General features: G+C 34.9%; 1 protein-coding gene across 14 annotated transcripts in view; it reads left to right on the plus strand.

Annotated features, from left to right (window-relative positions):
* Positions 1 to 13,907, plus strand: part of C2CD5 (C2 calcium dependent domain containing 5) — a 69,187-nt gene extending 55,280 nt beyond the window's left edge. For 3 of the 14 annotated variants that reach the window (XM_075506484.1, XM_075506396.1, XM_075506432.1), the window contains 10 exons: positions 1,908 to 1,969; positions 2,965 to 3,063; positions 3,480 to 3,569; positions 4,380 to 4,467; positions 5,530 to 5,616; positions 7,130 to 7,180; positions 8,207 to 8,308; positions 9,148 to 9,338; positions 12,188 to 12,334; positions 13,062 to 13,907. In XM_075506484.1, coding sequence (XP_075362599.1) covers positions 1,908 to 1,969; positions 2,965 to 3,063; positions 3,480 to 3,569; positions 4,380 to 4,467; positions 5,530 to 5,616; positions 7,130 to 7,180; positions 8,207 to 8,308; positions 9,148 to 9,338; positions 12,188 to 12,334; positions 13,062 to 13,193 — 1,049 coding nt within the window. In that variant the 3' untranslated portion in view covers positions 13,194 to 13,907. Of the gene's footprint in view, positions 1 to 1,907; positions 1,970 to 2,964; positions 3,064 to 3,479; positions 3,570 to 4,379; positions 4,468 to 5,529; positions 5,617 to 7,129; positions 7,181 to 7,965; positions 8,020 to 8,206; positions 8,309 to 8,594; positions 8,686 to 9,147; positions 9,339 to 12,187; positions 12,335 to 13,061 lie in introns of those variants that run through there. The other 11 variants (XM_075506413.1, XM_075506438.1, XM_075506404.1 and 8 more) reach the window with 8 other exon arrangements.
* The last annotated feature ends 363 nt before the right edge of the window (positions 13,908 to 14,270 follow it).

Here is a 14,270-nt window from a genome sequence, read left to right on the forward strand (position 1 = left end):
ATCCTTGTCATAGTTACCTGTTATTACCACCAAATCTTTTATTCCTCATCAATTAATCGTTGTTAGGTCCCGCTGCAGTTGATTTTACGACCCTAAAATAAGGCTATCAGCAGTCATCTCATTTTGTCCTCTTTTGCAGATAAGTTACGAATATGTTTGAAGCATACAATCCTGAGGTACAGATGTCTCCCCTGTGAAAACTGAACATTTATTTTGACCCTCTCTTTACAGTCTTATAATAATTGTATTTCCTTCAATGGTACTCCATTCCACCCTTCAGCATATTGGTTTCTTAGAGTCCTCGGTGAAGGATCTTACCAAATGCTTTTTGATGTCCAAAGTAGACTGTATCAGTCACATGCCTTTTGTCTGCGTGCTTCTTGACAGCTTGTGAGCCATGACTGTTACTTAGAAAAATGGTATCAGCTCCTCTGCAGTATCTTGTTTTTCCATCTGCCCATGAACGCCATTTTCTGGAATAGCTTCTATGGGCCGGTAATACAGATACCTGTACTAGGCAAATTAATAGGTCCCAGTCACTAAAAGCACCTCACTACCTGAAGATTAAAGAATCCTCTCCTCTGGTAGTGGGCTAATTTTAAGTTAGAGTTCAATGCCAGTTAGGCAGCTATTTCATCTTTTGCCTTTCCTGTTGTTTATATGAATCCTTATTTTTCATTTGCCTATTTGTTCAATATCTCCTTCAGACACTTTTGCTTAAGACAGGTTCTCTGATGGAAAATAAACAAGGGACTGGTTTTCCACTATTGTGGAAAGCTCCACTACTGTGGTGAACATTGATGTAAAAAAAAAAAAAAAAAAAAAGCATGTTTTCTGCTATGGTGTTATCATCTCTGCATGTTCTTTCTATATCTTACTTGACTCTTCGACAAGATTCCTGCTTTTGGTGTTTTGAAATAAAATCTATTAATATTTATACCTTCCACAAGCTGCTACACAATTTCTTTTCTAGTTTATTTTGTGCATTTACATAGGCCCTACCAGATTTTTCTCTTTTGTGCTCATTTAGTTATATCTTCAGATTTTCTACATTGCCTATTTGCTGTTACAACTCTTCTTACCCTGCTGTTCAGTCATTATACTTTTTTTTTGTCTTTTCAAGTCTCTGTTAGTAAATACTACGTATTTGCACTCGGTCTCTAGGTGGTATCTTTAAAGCATTTCTATGCTGTCTGTCAAAGGTTAGCTTTTTAGCTTTTCCTGTCACACCTTTTTAATAAGTTTCCTCATTTGTACGTAGTTTGTCTATTAGAAACCAGGCAGAGCAGCAGTGGATTTTGGGTGTTCGTCCTTCATACAAGAATGCTTAAGTATATCTTGAACAGAGCTAAAAACTTCTTTGAATGCTTTTCCCTGCTCAGGATGAACTAGTCAGGAGTTTTGTGGGTTCCACAAGGAGTGGTTCTGTGAAGTAGTCAGGGAGTGTGTCTCACCAATTAGTCTTAGCATCAGATGACATGAGTTACCCAGTCTCCGTGATGGGGAGCAACTGTCACTGTTGCATTTCATGCCATTGTAGCCTCTCTCATGTTCCTCAACGTGATGATATTTCTGGCCTTGCTTTTTGGTGGTTGAAGAAATATTCAGAATAAGAATTCTGTAGTGAATCAGTGTTTTAGAAGTGGTGAGTTCTGTCTTTCCTATCCCTTTTTTCACTGCAGTATGAATAACAGAAAGAATGTGTTTCTTCTGTATGTTATATTGTATTCTTCAGATGCTACATTTGTTTTTTGAATGTTGGTCTTATTTCTGGTATATTATTCAATATTCAAAAACCCATGAGGGAAAGTACTTGAAAAACATCAAGTAAGGTCACATATATTTCTTTAAAAATATTTTTATATTTCAGTGTGCAACATAGATATCCCCAAATATTTTCTTTACAGGTTTTTACAGTTGCAACACAGAAATTATGCCTGGTATAAATAACTGGACACCGGAAATTCAAGTAAGGTTATTCAAAGAATATTAAAACTTTTTTTATGAGTTGTGTTTAAATATGCTGTAGTAATTTAAATATATATTAGAGATCACTAATTTTGAAAGACAAATTAAAAGAATACTCTTGTGTTAGAAATAAAAGTAGTATTTTGGTAAGAAAAATAGGGTATGAGAACTTGTTTCTTTGTGGTTTTTTTTTTCAATGCTGTTATGTAACAGAGAACCTGATACAAAAATTAGAAAACAATTACAGTAAATATGAACTTTAAGTTTTAGGGCATTTTTAAGAGCTTGGCTAGATTTTGAAACCTCCTAAAAGAAACAAATTATTGACTGTTTTACTTAGTGTGAGACACTGAATATGATAACATTAATAGGCTAAGATAAATAAGAATTGGGTAAAGCCAATCCGGTGAGTAGAGAAAAATTCCATGTATAATTGTTTAAACATTTTGGTCATGTTTGTACAACACAATTCAGTCTCGGAGAGAGAGAGTTAAAACAGATCTAAGTGAGCTTTTACACCTAATTGGCACAATGCAAGACTGTGCTTTGCAGAGGCACAGCTCAAACCTGACAGCAATATGACTGCACCAGCAGCATACTCTCAAGTTGATGGGATTGCCTGTGTATCTGTATATGACATTCCATTATTGTCTACGTTACTGTATGTAATTAACATACAATTTTCAACAGCAGTTAACAAAGTATGTATCGGGTAGAATGACTCCTTTATGAAGCAAGTAAAAAGCACATAGAGTATTTAATATATTGCTTAATCACTTGTGTCATATATTCATATACATTAGTTCACAGAAAACTTGCCTTTTGTTTATAGGAGCAATAAGCACTCTTACTGTTGCTACAGTTTTTTTATTTTCTTTCCACCCCCCCCCACCCCCCACCCCCATTATTTGCCTTCTTTATGAATTTGTTTTGTTTTTAATATAACATACAGGCATATATTGGAAAAAAAAATAAGTGTGTGTGTTTCTAATTCAGATGTTCACAGCAGTAAGAGTATCCAGATTAAGCAACATTAACCTAACAAATCAAACACTTAATAAGAACTTTAATGATCTCTGTGAGAATCTGTTGAAGGTAAGAATCTTGTTTCAAACATTTTTTTGAATTGTTCAAATGGAAGCAAAGTAAAATCAGGCTATACTGAAAATAAGATTTTCTTCATAATTACTTTTTGGAATTAGACTACAAAGTGTCTGTAATTAGTCTGTAAGCTGCTCTAAAGATGGATTCAGCCTTCTTAGTATATTAAGGATTTCCAAAGCTTTTTGAATCGGAATGAGTCCTTTGATTGGTAGTGTACTGTAGAAAGAGAAATGTAAAGACTGCTACACAGGAGATTTGCATTCTATCCTGACTTTTCACACCTGTAATTCTTCTTCAAGAAATATGATTAGATGATTTCTACTATGAAAAGAGTTTTGATCTTTAATTTCTCTGAAGTAAAGGATACATTTTTTACAGTAACACAAATAACGTCTTGTCTTCAACAGAGCTTGTATTTTAAACTACGATCTATGGTTCCCTGCTGCCTTTGTCATGTAAATTTTACAGTTGCTCTACCAGAGGATGAATTAGTTCAGGTGAGTAAACTGCTTCTTTTGACTTTCAGGATGTAGGCATGCTAGTTTTGGCCTTTAATTAACATTTGCTGCTCAGAGCAAACTAGACTAGGATTTCATTTACTAGTATGTGTGGTGAATTCTGAAGTAAAACGTAAGGCCATAATCTTCGGTGAAGAAAAAGGATGACCTATGGAGTTCACCAGTTTTGGGAATCATGGGATGACATGGCATTTCATGAGTACAGTGCATCTTAATAGTGTGTATCTTTTTAGTTAGATAGGAAATGAAAAGTCCTGAGTAGATATCCATTAAAAGGTGTTACCACGTACACTACAAGAATATGGCACGCTAGTTTTCTAAGTATGCTGTCATTATAACTGTCTGTTTTGGTTTTTTTTTTTTTTTTCCTTTCAGTTTCAGGGTGATGCAATATACTTCATTATTTTTAAATGAAATGTTTTCTTTAGAAGTATAGCATCATTCTTGTCAATTAAACATATCTCTCTCTCTCTCTCTCACAAATGCAATGATAATGAGTTTTTATGATTCTTTTTTATGTTGGTTTACCTAGAAAGAAGGAAAGAACTGATGAACAAAATCATAAATGTGGGACAAACACTGTCATGTCTATGTTCTAACAGTGGACCTTAGTACCTTTTATGCTCTGCTGTGAAGGGTTTTTAATATGTCTACTTAGATGATTCCTTCCTTCCCGGCACACCCCCCGCCCCTTTTTCTATGGAAAAAGCTGTCTTTTTTCCAAAATTATTTTTGCAGATTGCCTGAGAGATTAAGTTACCTAATATGCCATATATTTCTGATTTTCAGATTGCAGTCACAGCTGTTGCAATTACATTTGATAAAAACCAAGCATTACAAGCCAACAAAGCCCCTACAGAAAAATCACAGCAAAGAGGTAAATGTTGTGAGGCATGTAAAAATAAAATATAATCTTTTTTCTTTCCCTTTTTTTCCCCCCCAGTACCTAATGAGTCTACATTTTAATTTCAGCTTCATACACACATTTTTAGGGGGAAGCTCTATAAAATTGTAAAGTCGTAACACAGATGTTTTTAGAGTTCATATATGTGACCTCCAGCAGGATGACTTACTTATCAAGTATTAGGTAATTGGTTGTACATAACCAACAAACTTAGAGTAACATGAAAAAAATGTTTGGTATTTCCTTATTCCATGTACCATCTTTCTTTGAATATTTTACGCTAAAGAATTAGTAACAGATGACGACATTTCCATTGTATTTTGAAACGTGGTGTAAGTCATTAGAGAGTACTTGTTCTTATAAGTAGCAAATTTTGTCCTTACTTCAAGAAGGCAGAAAATAAATTATTCATAATACTTAAAAAGAACTCCAAAAAAGCCTTAAGTAGGTCAGTAATATTTTTGGAGATCAGTGAAGCATATAGCTTTATGGAGGGAATAGAAGACACTGCTGCAGTCTGTGTATGTCATCTTGCTAAGGAAGCACCATCTTACGCTAGAAATGTATGTATGCAATCTGGATATGGGAATTTAGACAGACCTTTGAAGATACCCCATTGTGAAGAATGGAATTAGGTAGTAGAACAGAGCCATATGTTTCTAAAACATTAGTTATACCTTACTTCTTAACAGTGAATTGTTTGTTTTCTTTTATGTGAAATAAATCACATTACTTTTTACTGTAATGTATAGCTAACTCAGATCCAACTGTAGAATCAAATCTAAAATAGATGAATTGACTTAGTATTTTCAGGAAAAAATATTAAGCAGATCCCGTTCAATAGAACACAGGTTCTGTTCAATTTTGCAGCTGGATTTATTGTCACACATCTAACTGTTCATACATCACTATATGCATATGCTGAAAAAATCTGTTCCAGTCAGACCTGACTAAATTGAATCTGTAGTGCTTATTATTGCTGGCAAAACTTATTTTCGGGTTAATTATCAATTGGGTATGTTTTCTTTGTTGAAGCATCCACAGACAATGAAGAACAGCTACAATTTCCATTGGAGCTTTGCTCTGATCCCCTTGCTTCTCAACCATTCTCACCAGCTAAAGGTCAGTTAAATGGAAGAATACCGAACTATTGTTTTTTACTGATTTTGAATTCTGCTCTTTCATTGTTGCAGTAGCTTTAAAATATCTGTACTTTCACACACTTTAAATATTCTTTGCTACCTAAGCATATGTTCACTTCTAAAGTCAAATTTTTTGAGAGTCACGTAAGATGGGCTGGCTGATCGTTATGTATATAGTCTTTTGTAGATTTCCTGTCTAGACACATTTCTTCTATCTGTGCATTTAGAGTATTGAAAATGCAAACCACTGGGTGTTGGATGTCATTTGTCTTAAAAAATTATACATTACTTAATAATTAGGCTTGCCTCATACTGCTTTGCTTCTGTAAATGGCCCATATAAAATAACTCTATGTATTGTGAGCCTCAAATAATTAATCTCATAGTTTTCATGGTGGGAAATACTCTTATCTAGCAAATACTGGTTGTTCTGTTGAGTAAAATTGTATGCAATTGTTTTTTAAGTGAAAGGAGCCTAAATTTGCATAGTAAACAATTCGTACAGTGCAGCATGTTTTAGCTGTTAAACAGCTGCTATACTTTACCTGAGATAGAGCTGCATTTCAAGAATGGTTGTCACAATTCTTCTGTGACTGTATTAAAAATTATGTCGTCATTCATTGAAGTCAGCTGTCTTTACTTCCTTCTCCATTGTTGGGTTATCTGCCCACCAAAATGGCTAGTGATAGGAAATTTAGTATCTGTGAATTATTGTAAATGTTATTTTACTAAAATGTTAAAGAGCTGCCTTTTTTGCCCATTACATAAGTTGTATAAAGAGGAGGGTGCCTATCACATTTACTTGTATTTTCAGAGGTCATTTTAATTTCAGCAATAATATTCTTATGCTTTGTGGTTGTGTTTTTTTATTTTTATGCATTTGTGTCTGCTTCACTTCTAATTGGTCACATTATGATACTGTTAACCTTTATTTTCAAAAAGAGGAGCTATCCAGAAATTTCTGACTGGTGTCTTTTTCGCTGTTACTAGACAGTGCTACTTGTATAACGGGCACTGACCAGTAGAGGGTAGCCTGTTCACATATATCACTTTTCCTGATGTTCTTCACATTCCATATTGTACTCTACATCACTTTAGAGGCTTTCAACTAGATAGTTATTTCATTTGTCATTTCTTCACAAGTAGACTCGAGGTTTCATTGTAGTTACATTTATTTAGCAGCTTATTTAATATATTGATACATTTTTTACATACTTTTCAGTAAGATTGTTATTTTAAAAATATTTGTATGCAACCTGATACAGTAATGACCTTTAGTAAATGATCATATAATTTGCAAGTCGGATTTAGTAACGTTAATTATTTATACCAATTTATTATGTGCTATCAAAGTACATAGTATAGTATATATAGAAGATTTTTTTTTCTCATATTTTACTCTAAAAATTTCTTTTTATAAGAAGAAAGCTGTTGTCCTGTATTACTTGACTCTGCTCATATACTATCTGAATGGAATTCATTTTGTCTTACTAGAAGCCCTGGAGGGTGCAAGTTCCCACACAGGTATTCCTGCTGCTCAGAGAGGTGAGTTTACTTAATTTAGCCATATGCCAGAACAGAATGAGCATTCTTGGGATATTGGTATACTCTTTTTGGATGTGTCTTAATCCAGGAAGTGTTTACTAGTTAACTGAGAATGCATGCTCTGGTGTGGCTTAATGATACCGTAATATTTTAATGTGTTTTTTTAATTACAAAAGTCAGATTTGTTAATAATAACAGTGTCTCTGTCAGATATATTGATATCAGTTTATCTGACAGAAAACTAGTTCCCTGAGAGAGAGCTTTTTTGCTTGTCTTAATTTGAAGTTAGCATGTGTTCCTTCCGTTTCTTCACAATAATGAAGAAACGGTGTTTGCAAAACTTTTTTTTTTTTTTTAAAGATATGCAAACACCCCTGCAACTAATACCAAAAGTCATAGCAGAAACAACTCTACTTCTCACTGTAATGGTAAATGGCGGGGGGGAGGGAGGGGGTGTGTGTTACTGGAGGGGGGGACGTTCGGGGAAGGAGGACAGCATTTTGTAAGGAAAATTCATTTATGTTTAAAACCAAGGTGTTGTTTCAGCTTGTGACTCTTATCCTCATCACCAAAGCTTTTTTTCAGTCCATAGGTTAGATATTGATAAAGGTAGTTAGGAAGTTTAAATCATGATCAGCAGCTCTTCATGAGGAAAAGAATAGCAATGAAAATTAAACAAGGCTTAAATAAACTTAAAGAAGCCAGAAGTTAATACCTAAATTGAGATTTAAAAAAAAAAAAATCTAGTATAAGTCGTTAATGACTGTATTTGCATGTTTTTTCAGTGATGAAGTCCCAGTCAGGCAGTTGGTTCACAGCTGGGACATCACCAGAAATCGGTACACTGGTTTGGACAAGTCCAAACCTATACTGTAACTTTTCCTTTAAACAGACCTGGAAAGGGATGTTTGTTCTCTCTCAGACACAGATAATTGCTTCCTCAAAAGGAGCGTTGAGATGAGCAAGAGACATCATCCATATTTTTTTTCTTTGTTTTTTCTTTTGTTTTTCTGTCTGTGTTTTCAGCAACGTCAATTGATTACAGTTCCTTTGCAGACAGATGCAACAGCTGGATAGAGCTCATTAAACTGAAAGCTCAGACCATAAGGCGCGGATCAATTAAGACAAGTAGGCGGCTGTTTCTACCACGTTACGATAATCCGAGACATATCTCTGATTTCCCAGTGGTGAATAGTGGAGTTTCCTGCCCAGCAATAGTATTGCAGATCACTTGTAGAATGAATACCTGAGTGTGAAAACTGCCGACATTGTTAATGTCTTTGTAAGCTAATATAGGGTTTATGAACCAGTATCATAAAAAGCAAAATATAGTATTTCTGTTCGCTAAGTAAAAATTAGTTATCAATAAATGTGTATGCCTACTAATTATATAACATACACTGCATGGATGTAGGTGTATGTATGATCTTGGAAAATTTTTGGTGAGAAACAGGAAGCAATCACCAAGGTGACAGTCAAGGCAATGGTCACTAAATTAGCAAGTGGTGAGTTATTTTTCAGTAGTTCTTTGGCCACAGGTCTGACTATCTTGCTTAAATTAGCAGAGATTAATATCTGTTTTAATGGAAAATGCTGCACTGGGGAAACACAACAACTTTCACACTTCCTATAATTTATTCCTCCAGCAGAATATGTATTTCAAAATGTTGGCACTTTTTTCTTTACCTTCACTTTATAACTGATTGTTGTATGTGCAGCTACTCGCCTCAATGTTTTCCTTTGCAGGAATGCCACTCTTCCAAATAAATTCCATTTCAGCTTTTTGTCTCCTTTTGCATGCATTGCATGATAATTTCCTTTCTCACGTGATATGGCTGAGCATCACAGGCAGCTGAATGTTGTCACCAAGCTATTTGGAAACCATAAAGAAGAGTTTTTGTGTTTTGAGATATAGTAATTGATCTTACTTGATAGTTACTGTCTCCTCTTTTTTCCCATATTTTTAGCCGCTTCACTTGATAAAGCAAGTCCATTGACTGAGGGATACTTACGGCACCGTTCTGTTCCATCATGCACCAATTCTACTGTCTCAGTTGTTAAGATGACACCTCTTTCTTTTCTGCCTGGGGCAAAAATAACCAAATATCTTGGGATAATCAACATGTTTTTTATACGAGAAACCACTTCTTTGCGTGAGGTGAGCTGTATATCAGGGATTGGCACATTGTTAATTATAATAATCAAAGGTAAATACGTGAAGAGGTTTGAATTGAGGTATGGCACAGCAAGGGAATAGAGTTTTTGTCCCTGGAGGGTAGGTGCTGAATGGGGAGTAAGTTGCATTGCACTGCTCTTGTCATAGAGCATGCTTTGTGTTTGGCAATGTTAGGAAGGGGTTACTTAACCATTGACATTGTTGAATTTGGATATAACACTAAACCAATGAATTCTTAAACAGAACTATGTGGAAAAAATGGGTCTTTGACCAACAATGGTAGTTGGGATCATTTGAACCCAAAACTGAGATTAATGTAAATGAAAAAAAAAAAAAATTTCCTTTCTTCTCTGATTTAGCAATGATCAACAACTTTCACAATGTATTTGGATTTTAGAATTCTTCGGTTAATGTAAGGTTTCCCATATCATATATATAACTTATGCTGATTTTTAATATTACATTCTGTCCATTCTCAGTAACATAGCTCTGTGTGATTAACATCTAAAAAGCATGCCATAGAGTATATAACCACACAAGCGGCTTACAGGGTGTAGCTAGTGATGCTCAAACAATGAACTCCAGTCTGGATCTGGACAACAGATACTCCTCTGAGCATGCAAAAATCCAAGACATGTTCCTTATCGTTTTCATGTCCTTTTGGGAAGTAGCTGCATGCTTCTGCTACAATTTCTGGCCACAGAAATAGAATGTACCTCTTGCCTGGTTTGTCAGTGCCAAAGAGTATGCTGTTTCTTGCTAATTACACATTGATAAAATTACATAGCAGATGTTAATAAAAATGATCAGCCTTCATAAAAATGAGTTGCAAGCTCTCTAGAGAAAGTTTGATCAGACAAACATCTTGTTTGGATTTTGCAAGTTATGGCCCCTTTTAACTTGAGAAATCTGTGCGAAAAGGACAGCATTTTCAAAAGAGTGTATATGGTATGACCAGGGAAATGGCTACGTGACATTTCTGTGCTTAACTGCAGCTTCTGTAGATACAAATTAAATAGTTGATAAGCAAGCTTTGATAACTGTGATAGCAGATCTCAGCAGAGGTAGGTTGCTCAAGTATTTGATCCAACTCCTCCGTGAAGTTGGGATGGTTGTACAGTTTCTGTGATACTGTCAGTGTGCTATTTCCAGCACTCAGGGCAGCTAATTTAAATCTATTTCAGCTGCATAGGCTGAGTGACAAACCAGTTTTAATACTAGTTGCACACTATTGCCCTGAGGCTGTTAGAGAGTCAAAACAGAGTAGTAATTATATCCAACTCGAGCAATGTGTTTCAGATTCTACAGAAAATAATTAGCAGCACTTGTGTTTTTGTATTGCTTATGGTAGTTTACAGAATATTGAAGCCCTATGAACGCTTTCATAAGCCGAAGTATATATAAAAAAATAATGATAATTTTAAGTCCAGTTTATCCATTGCTCTTAGGTTTTGCCATTTACAGGTGGATATTTATAATCTTTTGTTATCTGTTGTCATCAAACTTGTATTAGGTTTATAATATTATAGATTTTTTTTTTTCCCCCATCAGTTGCTGTAACTATTAAAGCACTTGGACAAAATCAAAATTTCATGAGGAATGACAAACTTGTATTGAAACTTTGATTTCTGGCTGCAGTTGACTTCATTCATGCTTTATGCTTGGATTGGTGAAATTATATTTGCCTTTTGTTTGTCAATTTTCATCCGCAAGATATATTTCCTTATGTCTTTATGAGTCTGTTCAGGGTAGATTATACTTTTTCCAGTAGATATGAGGGCAATCTGTATTTGTTGAAGTTCAGCTTAGTTAACCTCTTCTTCTACCTACCTCTTTCATTTTCTCCAGTGGCACATACACGTGAGAAGTCTAGCGGTCTTGCCTTTAACTTTCATTTTGAAATGTTATAGATATTTTGAACCAATATTGAGCTCTGCTTCATCAGTTTCTTTCCTTAGTTTTTTTCTGTGGATTTTTTTTTTGGTTAGTTGCCTGGTTTTTGTGTGTTCGGTTTCCCCCCTCAGTGTAGTTGCTCACACTCTTTCATAAGGATTGTCTAGAAAAAAACCATACTTCATTGTTTTCCTTCTCCTCCTTTCACAGCAATTTAAATTATTCAGCTTGGCACCAAAGAAGTAAAAATCCTCCACAAGCACCATCAAGTCAAAAAACTTCACTAAATGGGATGGCCAGAAGTTCTTTTGGGCTTCAAGGGAAAAAAAAAAAGCTTGAATAGCTTGCTTGTCAAATCTCTGCTCTGTCCCTTGCTTGCTTTGTATTTGGAGGGATCATTTCTTTAGTGAATGTTGAGAGCTAATGACAGTCATTAGCATGCATGAAGTTGCAGTGACCAAAGGTAATGGCCACTCCTTACCAGTAATTTCCAAGAAGTCTAAATCTCTTTCAGTCCTTGGTAGAAATTACTCTTTACCTACTTCCCAGTTATCAAAAAAAAAAAAAAAAAGGGTAGTATCCTTCCTGATTAAAGAAAAAAGTCATTATTCAACTGTCATTGGAATATTGAATGTTCCTGCAGAGGTGTAGGAATGTCTGAAAAGTATGAGTATATGTAATATACTGACTGCAAAGAATACCAGTCACAAATTAATAACCTACTTGTGATTCTTTTCCTCAAACAGTAAGTTCCATTGGTCTGATTTTTAACTGTGACTCATTAAACAGTGAATAGCTTTTAAGTGCTGTACAATATACCATTTAGGATTCACTGAAATATTCAGCTGATAAAAATGTAAGAAAAGTATTCAGCATCTTGTAGCTATACCTAACATAAAATGTAATTGTTTTTATTTTTTTTTTTTTTTACATTTCAGGAGGGTGGTGTCAGTGGTTTTCTCCATGCTTTTATTGCTGAAGTGTTTGCAATGGTGAGAGCTCATGTTGCAGCTTTAGGAGGGAATGCAGTTGTCTCCTACATAATGAAGCAGTGTGTTTTCATGGAGAATCCAAACAAAAATCAGGTAACTTATGATATGAAATAACAGTGCTATTGTGATTCGTATGACACAAATACACATTTTATATATTTAAAAAAAACAGCAACCCTGTAGAGCCATGTCTGCATAACACTTCTGGATCTGTCATCATAATGTTTGTTTAAAGAAGCCAGGAGCATTCTTGAACACCTGAGTTAACACAAAATTATGAATATGCTTCCTAAATACCCAAATGGGTAAAAATGCTAAGTTCACTAGAATGAAGTAAATTGCAGGGAACAGTTGAACAGTAGTGCTGAACTTACTTAGCTTTTCTGATGTTGCAAGGTTAGGGTTTTCATCCTAACTCCACGTAAAAATAGCTGGAATTGCTGATATAAAATGCTCCATTTTGGACATAAAGGGACAAAACTTGATTAGTAAAGACAACAGTGGAATATGGTGGTTTTGGTACATGAAATATGTTCAAAACAGTAGTGAAAGCAAGTACAGCTACCCAGCTATTTAATTCGTGGTGGTCTTACGAGAATCTGTCTACGTGTTTGATAACACACAAGTGAGTGGATATAAAAGGAAATATGGCAGAGATTGCCTCACTAATAAATTCTAATAATTTGTCCTTCTGTGATCTCTGTCGACTTTTCTATTATCTGTGTAGTTATATCTAGCTGATATAAGTAAACATAAAATATATTATTATTTGGTGTTTGGTAACTGCATATTGTCGTCTTTTTTTTTTTTTTTTTTCCAGGCTCAGTGTTTAATAAATGTCAGTGGTGATGCAGTCATCTTTGTACGTGAATCTGAGTTAGAAATGTTACCAGTACAACCTTCTACGGTTGTTTCTCAACCCACAAGTTCTGCAGGAGATGTCACAACGTGAAGACAGAAAAAGTGAAATAGTCTCTGCCAAATACAAAGATTATTTAAAATATGGGAATGTTTAGGTTTGCATCTTCAAAATCAGTATCTCCCCATAACGTTAATAGCCAAAATCTAAGACAATCACTATACTTTGTCCTTTAACTTTATGTAATAGTCAGGGCAGCATATTGGCGGGTATGCTCTGATTCTTTTGTTATAATTAAAGGCCCCTGTGAAACCTAGACAGTAGGTGAAGCACTGATACGAGAGTATGGATTAAAATAGTAGCCATCACATGGAACTGAAAGTAAACAAAAGTTCTGTTGCATTTTTCAGCTGTTCAACAGGACCATGATAAGTTGTAATTCAGAACCATTTCTGAGTGCGCATATTGTATTAGCTGATTCTCAGCTCAGTTTAAAAAATAAAAGAGGGGTCGGGGTGGGTGGGAGATAACTGAGAAGCCTGTATTAGCAAACTTTGCTGAAGGAGCAACAGGTTTGTGCTCAGGCTAAGAAAATGTGGGCTGAAGGCTGAACTTATTTTAGAGCACAGAGCGTGAAGAGGAAGAAGCAGCGTCAAAAAGTTACAGTGTGAATTTCTGCACACTAAAAATATTTTTCAACTGTTTGTGAACTGCTGATTTATTTTTTTAAAATTATTGCTATACAGCATATGTTTTGGGTGGGTGTTTCGGGGGTTTTGGTTTTTTTTTTTGTTGTTGTTTGTTTTTGTTTTTAAAAAGGTGTCAGACCATGATGCTGTGTTCCTAGTCATCCCTATGGTTAAAAAGAAAACAAAGCCAAAAAGTTCCAAAGTGTGTTTGGTGCTATTATAAGATGTTCACTTCAATATTGACAAAACAGATCTTTTTTTAATATAAGATTCTGTGAAAGAATTGTCCTGAGGCTTATTTTCTTAAGGCATGATCTCTTGCAAAGATGACATAAACAGTCCTCCAAAAGTCAGTTATACAGAGGTATACTCCAGCCTCCTTTCCGTTTAACAAGTTGGAAATGACTGGCTAATTAGAGATTGATGTATATTTGTGACGCTGATTTCGGCAAGTTGGTTTTGTTTGGGTTTTTTCATTTGT

The sequence above is a fragment of the Mycteria americana genome, chromosome 1 (assembly GCF_035582795.1).
Source record: "Mycteria americana isolate JAX WOST 10 ecotype Jacksonville Zoo and Gardens chromosome 1, USCA_MyAme_1.0, whole genome shotgun sequence".
NCBI lineage: Eukaryota > Metazoa > Chordata > Aves > Ciconiiformes > Ciconiidae > Mycteria > Mycteria americana.